The 13,917-nt window shown below is 35.9% G+C and overlaps 1 protein-coding gene across 16 annotated transcripts in view; it reads left to right on the forward strand.

Moving 5' to 3' along the window:
• Positions 1–13,917, forward strand: part of DST (dystonin) — a 288,896-nt gene that overhangs the window by 233,176 nt on the left and 41,803 nt on the right. For all 16 annotated transcript variants that reach the window (XM_059842688.1, XM_059842695.1, XM_059842696.1 and 13 more), the window contains 7 exons: positions 3,285–3,404; positions 3,588–3,695; positions 5,437–5,655; positions 8,595–8,798; positions 11,720–11,951; positions 12,300–12,526; positions 13,188–13,310. In XM_059842688.1, the coding sequence (XP_059698671.1) occupies positions 3,285–3,404; positions 3,588–3,695; positions 5,437–5,655; positions 8,595–8,798; positions 11,720–11,951; positions 12,300–12,526; positions 13,188–13,310 (1,233 nt within the window). The remainder of the gene's footprint in view (positions 1–3,284; positions 3,405–3,587; positions 3,696–5,436; positions 5,656–8,594; positions 8,799–11,719; positions 11,952–12,299; positions 12,527–13,187; positions 13,311–13,917) is intronic.

A 13,917-nucleotide genomic window follows, 5' to 3' on the forward strand; every position in this document is an offset into this window, starting at 1 on the left:
TGACACTGATATTGCTAGGTTGGCCATGCCTTTTAGCATCTGCTGATTGTCTAGCTCCTCTGCACATTAGACCATTAAAAGCTGGATGACCTCGTTCAAGCTGTAGTAGAGGATTTAAATAACACTTTTATTAATATCCACCATGCTTTTCTTCTTGGGGTGCAAAACCTGAGTTATTTAATATGTGGGGGTTTCTATACATGTGCAGAAGTATATGTGGATGCACTTTAAGAACTGGGCTCTAATTTTGTCACTAAGTAGTCTCGTATTTAAGCCAGCTTATAAATGCATTGCAGAAACAGTTTTCCAGTTCACGCATACAAATATTGGTGGAGATTTTTCCATTCGTTGTATAGTTCCCTTAAAAAGTTGTAAGTGGACAAGGAGAAAGCATGTGTGATAATTTCAAAATTTGCTAAAAGCTGACTAAAAGAGGCAGTAATTCAGATTTTCTTCTAAGTGAGCCTAAAAATAACTACAGGGTTTTTTTTTTTTAAGGGGTTTGATAATAAATATTTTCTCATCTCATTAACCTAATCCTCAAAAATGAAGGGCGATTTCTATTTTATTTTTTTAGTGAGATTATATATTGGCTCTCCTTCAGATTTTCTGAATTCCATGAGTACGTTGCATCCTCTAGCATAAGTTGAGCAGTTTCAGATCCAGACATGAATAGTCCAGAGCTGCTATTCCACTAGCTAATGTTGGAAGGGCACATTGCACTGTCATCCTGCATACCCCTAACCTCCACTTCAGCACATCATCACAATAAACTGCTATACACCATATCCTATGATAACTTTTGGGTGGCTTAATGTGCTTCCAGTAAAGGGTAAGATACTTCCCATTTAGCTATGCAAAATAAACATTTTTGGAGAAGCTAGTGCTCTTTCAGTTTGCCCTGTGGCAACTTGCTGAAGTGCCTATAATATAAAGTTTTGGCTGAAGGACAAAGCTGCTGAGAATACAAAGCTTTGGTTGGAGTAAGTGTGGGTTGTGTGTCAGATGTTCCTGGACCAAGGTGAGGAATGCAGCAAGAAACACAGATGATTAGGCAGAATAGCTTCATGTTGTGAATGGAAGCTGAAATAATAATAGACAAAGGCAATGCCCAGAGTTTTTAACTACCTGGGCAAAATGGTTCCAGACTGATAATAGAGAAAAATTCAGCTGCATGGTTTAGTCCTCATTTCTCAACACTGAAGGCCTTGGTGTGGGGTCCTCTAGTGAAGGAGTCCTATGAAAAACACAAGGTCATATTCTACCTGTTCTTCATTCTAAAGCAGCCATAAAGAGTGCTTTAGAAAGCATTCATGGAGAAAATCACAGCATCATCATATTCAGAAGTCAATCATTCCTGATCAGAAGAAAGTGTACCGCAATGAACTATGCTTGGTTAAACTGGATGGGGATTAAGTAGGTGATTTTATAGTGACTCCAAGTGTAGCTGAGGGCCCATAAGAAACTGCCATGTATAATGGGAAGAAAACATTTCAAATTTTGGATGCAGAGAGTACCAATGTTATGCTTTTTATTCCTTAATGTTGTTTTTGAGCATCACAAGTTGAAAATCCTATACCTTCAGCAAATTGAGTTTAGAGTTCTTCCCTTCCTCAATGCAATTTAACTTAGACCATGCCTTGATTTTGTTATCTCCATTAAATATTTCCTCAGTATTATTTACATGCCCATGAATATTTGGTATCAGGAAGTCACAATGCAGTTAGTTTATACATCTATACATTTGAAATCATCTTCTCCCTTTCAGTCGTAAATAGAAGGACTTCTGAAAACCTTGATTGTGAACTGTATTTTCTAAAGCCAGGATTTAACTAGCACTGGTGCATGTACTTCATGCTAATGTTTACAGTACTGATTATTCCAGAACATACCTTTCTAGTAGGATGTCACAATATTTAGGACAAGTCTTACTTTCTATTACTTTAAATGAGAAATGACACATAGTCAAAAAGAATGTTCTGCTCCTTCACATAACAAATGGATTATAAAGGCCAAAAAAGATTGACTCATAAAGAATGAAATCTCAGAACTGTTTCTTTCATTTTGTGGGACTCATGATTAACCACTAAGACAAGTCTGTGTTAGTGACTAAAGTGAATTCCAGCTATATTAAGGAGCAGGGCTGTTATGGACTACAGCCATAAAGGCACAGATCAGCATATTTTAAAGACAAGTGGGATTGAGAGTGTTCAGAAGATTTCTGAGGAAAGTGTGGGCATCAACAGCACAAGTAGCAGGTTCTGACCTAAAACATCCTCACAGACTTTCACAATAACTCAGGGCTATATTAAGGTTCAGGTAATGTTGGAGAGGGGGCAGAGTTTTAACAAATTCACTAAATAAAGTCTTACTAGTTTCTACAATGCACATCTGATACATCCCATGTAATATTTCTCTATGGCTTAGGCTTAAAACTGCCCTGGTTGAGTACTGCAACATGTGCATGTTAAAATGTATGCCTATAAACTTGTTCTGAAGAGAGAATGTATGATTTTGGTTTTTTAAAATTTGCTCTCACATTTCGGAAGATTTAGGTCCCCACATTCTTCATTTCATGGTTTTCTTTGCAAATTAATAAGAAACTCCTTTCATTATATTAGTGCTTTTAGGAAATTTCTGAAACACTTAAATGTTGACTATTGTAGTCAGGATTTAATCTAAAAGTCAGAAGGAAAAGGACTGGCTATGTCTAAATGCTAAAAAAAACCTTTTACATTTAATCTGAGGCCTAGATTTGGATGAAATCCTGTCTTCTAAATTCGGTGAGGTTTTTGCACTAACTTATCTGAGCTGTGATTGTTCTGCCTTGATCATTTAATACCAAAGCAGCTCTTCAGATTAATATGGTAACATCAAACAACTGTGTCTCAGGATAATTGCAATACTAGCAGTAATAATAAACACAGAGATGAAAAAGACATGTAAAAGTACAATAAAATGAAAACAGGCAGTCCAGTTAAAACTCTGAGATTATCATCCTTTTTTATTTTCTTATGACTGTTAGAGAGCTGTAGGCTTTGGAAAAAAAGTATTTGCTTCTGTTGCTTTGTCATGCTTATGAATTAAGCTGCTTGTAATACAATCCCTCAGAACCATTTTGGGCATTGTATTTCATTTATATAAAAATCTCAAATGGAAATTGGGAAGCTATCCTTCTAAATATTCAAAAATATGCTGTTTAATCTTCTTTAAAATTTTTGAAACTGTTATTCTAATTTCATGTCTGTAGAACTGCTGAACTAATTCTTGTCTCCCTCATTTAGTTTGATCAAGCAGCTGATGCTGAATTTGCCTGGATTGCAGAAACAGAAAAGAAACTGATGTCTCTGGGTGATATTAGGCTTGAGCAAGACCAGACCACTGCTCAGCTGCAAGTTCAAAAGGTAAAAGAAATGCATTTCCAACTGTCATGTTAATTATTGGCCGGCACACTCTCCATCTAGAAAATGTACTGGCATGATTTAATTTTCAATCCAATCATAATTAATGCATTTCAAAACCAGCTTTTGCTCCAAATACTTTTTTAAAAAAATTATTATTCTAACCAACTTTTGTTGTGTTTCAAGGCTTTTACCATGGAGATTTTAAGGCACAAAGATACTATAGATGAACTTGTTAAATCTGGGGATAAGATTATGAAAACATGCACTGAAGAAGAGAAACAGATGATGAAGGTAAAGTTCCTTAAATTGCAGCTACAGTGGTAGATTGCAGAAAATGTACAAGTAGAAGGATTTCCATAGTGTCTTTTAAAATACTAATGAAAAAGCATTCATTGCAGTCACTTCCTGTCTGAGGATTGTAATGCTAGAGGAAATGCTGTTGTGCATTGCTCTCCTTCCTTCAGGATGTTAAGAGAACAAACGCTGTGTGCTTGCTTCTTTGCCTGACGCTAATTTGGAGCCCCATTTGTCATCTTCATCCATAGTAAATAGTATTTTAGCCTATAGATGATTGAGTAAAGAGGTGTTAGTCATCTGGGTTGATGTGTGGAATCTGGCAGTTTATCTTCCGAGTTCTTTTGGGTCAGTGATACTCTGGGCGTGAGCATTTCTGTGCCAAATTCAATGGCTCTGCACTTCAGTGTGAGTCTTTACTTTCATTTCTGCTGATTTCCGTGTAGACCTTGCTTGCCAAGATTATTTCATGCTGTCACAGCCCATGAAAGGCATTCTTATGACTTTGTTTATCACACACAGACAGAGAGAGCCCAACGTCAGGGCTGCAAACATGTAGAGATGGATTTTTAATGTTGGCATTTAGGAAGGATTAGTTGTGGGGTTGGGATTTTTTTGCTGAATTACGGTGAGGCTGGGTATGTTGTGAAAATTCAGTCCTTCCAATCCATAAAAAACAATGCTTCAGTAATTGTGTTGTGCTGCAGGATCTCTGAATAAATTTGATTTGCTCTTAAGTGAATTTAAAATAGATGTGGTGTTCTGCCTATGAAACTGTAATCATAAGGCAGGGAAGTTTTGTGTGAGCCTCTACTAAATATTTTTATTTGTAAAAAGTACTGTATATCTGTGTGTTAAGGTTATGTTCTGTCCTCTGGATAGCATCTCTGTACTTAATTTATATGCAAGACATAACAAATGAAAGGTTAGCTTGCTCTGCCAAATAAAAAAAAAAGCTTCTTCGTAGTCAGTGTCTTGATTATATGTAGTTTTTCCAAGGCTAGGATTTATGTGCATTGTCACATATAATATTTCATAAACATGATAACATGGGTAGTTTTCCACAGGAAAAATATAGCTAGTATAGCTAGTTGATACTTCCATTTATTATTACATGCCCAAAAACATTAAATTAGTAATGTATAAGCCTTATAGTTCTGTCACTATTATCTACGTTATTAATGGGTAGTACATTCTCATTAAGAAATGTAGGCTAACCTGGAAAATAGTGTTTGTGGTTTCTGTTGCAAGTTTGTCAATGACAGTCACAACAATACATCCTGTTATCTTACCAGAGTGGGAAAGAAAACCCCACCAAAAAAACACCAAACCAAACTAAACATCCCAACAGATTTTGTGTATTTTCCCTCTTGCTTTGAATCAGAAATGCTGTGGAAAACTTAGTTTCTGCCAAGTGTCACTGGAGATAAGTGTCTGCAATAAGGAAGTTGGGCTAAGATCCGTGCATGGTCAAATCATTTGCAGCTTGACTAGAAGCTCTATGAATAAAGTGTTATTTTAAATATCACTATTGTTAAATATATTTTAATTATTTTGCAAGTACTCTGGTATACCTCATTGTTGATTCTGTCCACCTTTAACAGTGATACTGTAGAAACATCAAAATTGTAATTTTATTCACTGTGAATTGGTGGTAAAATTATCACAGAATGTTTGGAAATGAAGGTAAGAGAGACGTGGAAAAACATACTTTTTAAAAATTAATATTATTTTGCAGAAAAAAATTGAAAGCCTCTTACAGAAATATGATCAAGTCTGTCAAATGAACTCAGAGAGAAACCTCCAGCTGGAACGGGCGCAGTCCCTAGTTAACCAGTTCTGGGAGACTTATGAAGAGCTTTGGCCATGGTTAACTGAAACAGAAATGATCATCTCTCAGCTTCCTGCACCAGCCCTTGAATATGAAACTTTAAAGCAACAGCAAGAAGAACATAGGGTAAGCATTTTGCCAGTTTTGAAAAAGAAAGTGTTAAATATCAGGAAGTATTTTGCTTAGGACTGTGGAGTACTCTGCAAAATTCTTAAAACTGAAAGAGGTACTCTTCTATTGAAAAAAAAAAAATTAAAACAATAGTACAGAGTATACACGTTTTCAGTCATGTCTCTGCTATTAACCATGCTGTGCATGTAAGCAAGAGTCTCTGGGGAAGGCAGCAAGTGATGTGTAAGCATAAAAGAGGGCTAAAAAGTAATAATTGCCATTGTACTGGGAGAACTGAAGACATAAAAGTTATTAGTTAAGAAGTATATTTAAAAATACTCAATGATGTTAGTACTGGAACAAACCAAAACAGAAACAGAAAGAACAAATATGGAATGTTGGAGCAAGAAACAAAAGGGGGGTACAGTCTGTACACAGATGTGGACGTATGTTGATCTTATGTATGCATAAAAAATTTAGCTTTTGTTTTGTTGGTAACATTGAAACTAAACTTAGCTGAGTAAGGAAGATGAACAATTAGAGGGCCAAGAATTGATTGCTTGGCTATCAATCCCATAGTAATTTATCATGTCAAGAGTGTTTGTTGTGCAATAATTAAAATAAATAGTTGTTTATCATAGCATCACAAAATAGAGGTTACAGTGTTGAAGACTTGCCACTGTAGGGGTTTTCTTACATGGATATATAACCAGTTTGGATTAAAATTGAGGTGTTTCATAGGTGACTCCTAGTATCACATGGAATCAGATGCATCCCACTGAGGTTAAAAACCTTCATGTTTTGGCAGATGCAAAACCTGCACGGCCACTGGAGATACCTGTTTCTCCCTGCTAAGCATGGAGTAACCAGTGGTTTTTTTGTTTTAGCTGCCTCCATTAAGTGACTCAAGTTAGATAGCATGAACCCTGGCTTCAAAGTCTTGTTTACTTTGAGACCAGCTAATGAAATGTGCCACTCTTATGTACTGGTAAACACCAGGTTCACTCATTTGTCTTCTTATTATGTCCAGAAAGAACAAACATGTTCTGTTTAGACTGGCTATATAACATAAGCTTTACAAGCTACCTTGATTAGTCACTGTGAACCATATCATGCTTGCTTTACTTGCAGGATTGTTCCTTATGTACTTTAATCATGCTGCTTCTATGAGAAGCCTTTCAGATGAGCTTCTATTTTTGCATATTCCCTGGGCTATGCCATTAGCTGAGATTTGTTTGTTAAATTGAAGATTAATGTCAGGCACTTTTAACACGTAATCTGCTCCGAAACGCTTGTTTGCTAGAATTGTTTACCCAATAGTAGATCATGGAGAAGACCAAATAATTTGTTGTTCTATTAAAAAGAAGAAGGAAAAAAGGTAACTCTCAAATGTGAATGAGAACTTAATGTTTCTGTTCTGATGTATTTGCTGCTGACTGTCTTTGTTCCAAGTTGTGGAATTCATGGAGTTGATTCTATATGAGTAACATGCAGTTAGTTTGGTTGGAAATGAGCTGTTGGCAGAGTATTAGCATAAGGTTTAGACCCAGAAGTGTGCACTCTTGTGGCCTTGTGTCAAGTCATCTCTTTGTGCTCAAAAGTAAACCACACAAAATTATTTTCTAAAAATTTTCAAACTGTTCTTATAATCTCCTTTTCCTCCTCCTAACTAATTAACATTGTTTTTCTTGTGGCAAGATGTACGCATGAAGTTACATTCAAAGTCAGTAGTTAGAGTCAGGGTGATTATTTTCATTTCTGTTTGGTCACTGGGGGACTGAAGAGTTGTGTCACTCTCTTCCCAGTCTCCTCAATGTCCCCTCTTCTGGGGAGGAGCAAGGAAGAAAGCCAGATTTTGGATTCCTTTTTAAGGGAAGGACTGTAGTAAAGAGAGGAGAACTTATTTACACTGAGACTGATATAGGCTCTTTTCTGGGTTTTCATTAATTTAAACAGACTCTCAGCTGGGAGGAGCAGTGCATGTTCCTGCACTGGAGCTATTGGATAGAAACACATGGGGTTCCCAGCACTGAGAGGGACACTGCCTCTCACAAGACTGGGAGTTTTCTGAAAAGAGAGGGATGAGATGAGAAAGTAGATAAAATGAGGGAAGGATGGGGCTACTCACACAAACAAAACCTTTTCCTTTTTGTCAGTTCTATGGGTGCAAGCAAGAAAAATCTGAAATCCTCTGACAGCTTAGAAAACACCTTGTGACATTTCACTTCCACAAGCCCCTGCATAGTCTTCAGCAAAATTTTTCCTTCTGGGGTGGATGATGAGAAGAAATAGAGAGCTGAGATCAAATATAATGCACTTACTAATCACTTGTTAAACATTGTGTGAGTTAAATAATAGCGCTCTTATAAAGACAGAAGGGTCTTGTGGCCAGAAGGGGAGATGGATAAACAAGGTTGATAGGTCTCTACTGATCACCCTCGCTTGTCCCTTTGCCCTTTTCACTGATTTCTTTGACCCTCCCTTGTGCTGGTTTCCTGTTCTTAAATCAAGGGTAATTTGAATTAATTTTCTTGTAATGCTGGTACCTCTTCAATGAAAGGCTTTGCTGCATGTCACCAATATCAACATGAAAAGTATGTGTGTGATGGTGTGACGCCCATGTCTGTTTCTCTCATTATAGGTACTAAATATGATGGGCAATGTCTGTTGTTAGCATCATATGCATAATCAGCATCTTATGTTTTGCCTGTAATCATATGTCCTGCCAGAGTGTTTCCAGTGTGTCTCTAGTTCTGATGTTTTATGCCTGCATAGTTCTGTGTTGGAATAGGAATGATCACTGGCAAAGCAGTCATTAACTTTATTTCTGCTTTACATTAAGGCGACAGGTATTTGTTTGGAATTTCTTGCCAGCTGGATGTGTTGGAAGTGTGGACAGTCGTAATGTGGTGGTGCAAGCGTAAGAAACTGATAAGTTGTTTCATTTGTTATAGCAACTGCGTGAGCTGATTGCTGAGCACAAGCCTCATATAGATAAGATGAACAAAACTGGGCCTCAGTTGCTGGAGCTGAGCCCAGGAGAAGGCTTTTCTATCCAAGAGAAATATGTGGCAGCTGACACCCTGTACAGTAAAATTAAGGAAGATGTCAAAAAGCGAGCACTGGCACTGGATGAAGCCATTTCTCAGTGTACCCAGGTATCAATTAAGGTTTAAAATATAATTGGGTTCATTCAATGGAAAAATACACATTGTCATCTTACATGGTTATAGCAAGACTAAGCTACTGTTTCATCTGGATTTTTCAACCTAATGGTCTGTGAATGTTCATATCACTGCTAATGGTATTGATTTTTCTCTGTCTTGAGGGATTATAATTTTATATATTGGTCAGTATTGTAACTTTGCAGCCATTGAAAAATGTTAAAACTGCTTAATTTTTAAGTAAAACTAGTGGTCTAAAAAGATGGCATTTGATTTTCACTTTTGTTTTCTCTTACTGGTCTGTTGCTAACTGATGCTTTATTTGTAAACAAATGTTACTTTTGATCAGTTAGCTTGGGTATAGTTATTTCTAGAAATTAGCAGCTGTAGTTAACAGTTGGCAATGGAACTAGTGGCTAGTTTAGCAGTGATAGTGGCATTGACTCTTTGCTGCAGACTCCGAAAAAGGTAACATAACGTGCTGAAACTGTTACAGAAAAGTATTACCAGGAAATTTAGACTTCACAAAATGTCATCAGCATAAAACTCAAGTCAAGTTGACAAAAGCTGCATATCCTAACTTCATCAGCCTATGGAATGACCTTCAGTAGAATATTGTCAAATGCTGTGTTCTAGCAACTCTTAAGTATTGGTTAATTGTCGTAACTGTTAAATATGGGTTAATTGTCACTAAATTCACACTGAAATTTTTTCCTCTACCCTAGATTCAGAAAAGAACTCAGTATAACTTTGTATATAAACCCATGCAAAAACCTGAATAAAAGTACCTTGTTCTATACTGCTGTTTTTATAGGAAATTCCCCTTTTACTCTCTGTTCACTGGAAATAAGAGCTATATTCTGCTTAGGTCTAAAGTACTAAATAAAGAAATACACCTTAAAGACTTCGACAATTCTACATTCTAAGTAATTTTGTCAGGTCATTATAATTAATGTTATATTCCTAGCCCCTGCAGCTGAGTTTGAATGTGAGGCAAAACTCAATGTCATCAGATATCATCCTGCTTTTGAAGTGGTTATAGACATTTTATGTTTTTTATATATATATATATATATATATATACATACATATATATACACTAAACTTTCTAAACTTTCAGTCTAAGCTTTCAACACCTTCCTTATTTCCACCTCTAAAATATGCCTGATTATTTAAATCCTCTCTTTGTCATAAATGTTTAGTCCTCCCCATATGTGGAGCTGCCAATTTGAAAATCAAGATATTTACTTAGTGTTAGATTCCCTGTTTTGTATGTGATAGACATCAGCATGTTGTACTGGCTAAGTACAGAAAGCAAGAATTAGAAGTGCATTCTTTGCTAACACCTAGAACATAATCAGATGCTGAGAAATTACTGAATTATTTATGCAATACTTTATGGTTCATTTTATATACTAAATGTATATACAGATGGCAAAGCAAAACATTCTAATGCCCACAGAATGTAATTATATAAAATCTTTTTTTATGAAGATATGTGAATATGTATTATCAGATCTCTGCACTGTGATGTTTATGTCAATGTTTGTCTAGACAGTCCTTGAAGAGTAATTATTTAACTCTTCAGGTTTGAAATTATATTAAATTGCACTGTGTATCAAAGGAAGGACATAATGTATGAAGCTAGAATGAGAGGTTGTAATGACATGCATTTTTTTCCTTTCAAGTTCTAAAACACTTTGTCTTATTTGTTGAAGTTGGTACAATGTGACCCACTGAATGCACTGACAACTTAAAAATGTGATGTGTGTCCTAAAATTAGATGCAAATATTGCCAAATTAATTTCAGTTTTTATCACTTTTGTTAGATTTTGTTGCCACAATCAGTTTCTTGGAAGTCTTGAATGTGGGAAGGCAACTATTCTTTCATAACACATTTTGTTGGCTTGTATGATATTCACACTTCTAACAAAAACACTGAGGCCTGTAATGTTAGTCCCAGAGTCAGATTTGAAATGGGTTGTATGGTGGGAAAAAGTAATTATATTTATATTGCCTGTGTATATTCTTTTGAATAGAAGTGATGTAACTGTTTGTTCACATAAGGTAAACTTGTTTTGCTATGTTCTTTCTTGCGTCTTTTCCAAGTGTTGTCAGGAATGTTTTTTGTAGATCCTGGAGAGTCATTAAATGCACCCACGATTTATCGATTTCTTTAATTTGAAAGGGGCGTGGTGGTGTGAGATATTTAGGAATCTCTATGAATCCAAAAGCATATAATAAAGGCTAACTTTGGACGTATTCCAAAGGCTGAACCACTTTAACACAGCTGTAATTTGGTTTCTGAGCACCTACCTGGGCCCAGAACAGGTCAAACATGGAAGGATATATACACTGTTGTGTGCTTTTAGTGGCAGAAAGTAACATACCTTTACTGCACTAGCAAGCACCTCCTGGCCAGTAACAGATGTCTTTTTGGCATGACCTTACATATAAAGCCTTAATCAGAGGTAGTATATCAGTATGTTGGTCCTAACAGGAAAATGTATGTTTTTAAAAGTAAAGTACAAATCTTTCTAAAATTATGAAGTCAGAAAGCCATGGCTCTCTAAAGCTACAAACTACATGAGTTTCACAGGACTAAATGTAAGTGGATTCTGCCATGTGTATAGTACTCTCAGAGGGAGTGTCTCAGGAGTGAACGCAAACTTAATAGAAAAGATCTTGAATTTGAGAGAACCTATCATTTTGCAGAGTTATTTTTGTAATTTAGATATTAAAAGAGCCTAGAGGGAGGTATTGCAATTTGCACATACATATGTTTGATAGAGATGTAAAGTACTTTTTTCCAAGATCATTTCAGACGCCATTTTTTAGTTTGTTGCTTGGTTTTGTTTTTATTTTAATATTCTAATTTGTCTGCCATTTCCTTCTGTCCTGTACCTCCCTCCTAGTTCCATGACAAGATAGATCCGACTCTCGAGAGTCTGAAGCGCATAGTTGAACGTCTGAGGCAGCCACCTTCCATCTCGGCAGAGGTTGAGAAGATAAAAGAGCAGATCAGTGAGAATAAGAATGTGTCAGTGGATCTGGAAAAACTTCAGCCAGTGTATGAGACACTTAAACAGAGAGGGGAGGAAATGATCGCTCGCTCAGAAGGTGCTGATAAGGATATGTCTGCTAAAGGTAATAGACTGAGAAAACTTTCATGTAGTGGAAATGCAGTAAGCTGCAGCATATAAAATTCTTCATTTCTGGTGACTTCTAATCTGGGGAATGTTCTCCTGGAGAAGCTGCTTAAGATTTATAAAAACAAAACATTCGTTTAAAATAATTCATTGTGGATATGACCTTTATTTTATTTTTAAAGGCCATTGTGTTTGTTTCCACTTAACATTATAAGGAGTCCTGCAAAGAAATATTTTAGAGGCTAAATTTTAAAATGTACACATATGTTTCTGCTGTAGAACTGTAGAGAGATTTATGACCAAGAATTGTTTGCCAAGGTAGTAATCTAGTTCCTTTGTTGTTTAGCTGTTCAAGATAAACTAGACCAAATGGTCCTAATTTGGGAAGACATCCAGACCTTGACTGAGGAAAGAGAGGCAAAACTGTTGGATGTAATGGAACTAGCTGAAAAGTTTTGGTGTGATCATATGGCTCTTGTAGCTACTATTAAAGATACTCAGGACTTCATTCGAGAGCTGGAGGGACCTGGAGTTGACCCATCTGTAGTCAAGCAACAGCAAGAAGCTGCGGAGGTCAGTAGAAAGTATTTTCTTGATTTGAAGTACTTTATTTATGGTATGCAGAGGAGAAGATATTATTTTGTAAAGACGAGGAGGGATAATTGTGTAGAAATTTTCAATAATGGTATCTCAAGAGTCTACAGTTAATAGCACGTATCAGTGCTTAATTGCAATGAGCATGCAACATGTGCTTGTCATTACATTTCCTTATTTGTTTGTAAATATGTACATAATAACCATCTCACTGAGACTTTGAAAAGTTGTACATACTTGAGATTCCTCGAGTAGTACGTAACATCTAAATGAAAGATGGACAAATGTATTATGCTCTATGTATTATCCTCTGAGCCTGTAATTATTTATACTGATAGTTAAATGTTTCAAGGTTGAATGATAACCTCTGACAAAGAAGACACTCTGATTAAAGAAATCTAATTTAAAACTTCCTGTTTACTTCTTATATCTCATGCAAAATGGTATCATAAACCATTGTTACAATCTAGACTGATGTCAGCTGATTTCATCTGCCACTGCAAAGAGATGCTTATTTTTTAAGTCCAAGTGACTGGAAGGAAAACAAAAGTGGAATCCTGTTGTGTTCTGCTTTGAAAATAAGTTGCACATAGGCTATTGAATTTAGTATTAGCAGTGTTGGCCTTTTTTCTCTTTGTAGGCTGCTAAAGAAGAAATTGATGGACTACAAGAAGAACTAGAAGCAGTTGTGAGCCTTGGCTCTGAGCTGAGAGCTGCTTGTGGAGAGCCTGACAAACCTATTGTCAACAAGAGTATAGATGAGGTATGGGAAATGCAGATGTTTAGGTCTGCTATGTGATAGCCTGCTCAGATGAAATTTGTATATTCCCTACGACCCCAACAAACTTTGAAAATAAAAATTTTGCGGCAAAAGTGAGACACCACTGAAGCCTTTGTGGTAAAGTAAGATTTGCCTTTTGAGTGAATAAATCTTAGATTAGATTAGAATGTACACACTGTTTTATTTTATTGATTTATGGTTTAGAACTTTTGTAAAAGACAAGTTTTTTAAAAAATAGTCACTGATTAATATTGTAGGTGACTTGTAAAAAGTAATGCTGGAATAAATTTTGGATATGTATTCTTCATGCCAAGTGAGACATCTTAACTGAGACTATCCTGTTTGGATGACTATAAAGTACTTTTTATTTCTCCAGTGTTCAGCAATGTATGATTCTGTTTTTATTATGATATTTTTATTATGATGATGCAACTCCAAATGATTTAGTAGTATTTTCTCTACTAATTGTACAATCTCTGTTAATAAAAAATATTTAATCAGTATTGAAGTTTACAGCTTTTATAATTCAGAACTTCTACTGAATTCTGAAAGAAACTAGTTATGCAGTGATAGGGAGGACCAGAGTGTT

This window comes from Haemorhous mexicanus, chromosome 3 (assembly GCF_027477595.1).
Source record: "Haemorhous mexicanus isolate bHaeMex1 chromosome 3, bHaeMex1.pri, whole genome shotgun sequence".
In the NCBI taxonomy this organism is placed as follows: domain Eukaryota; kingdom Metazoa; phylum Chordata; class Aves; order Passeriformes; family Fringillidae; genus Haemorhous; species Haemorhous mexicanus.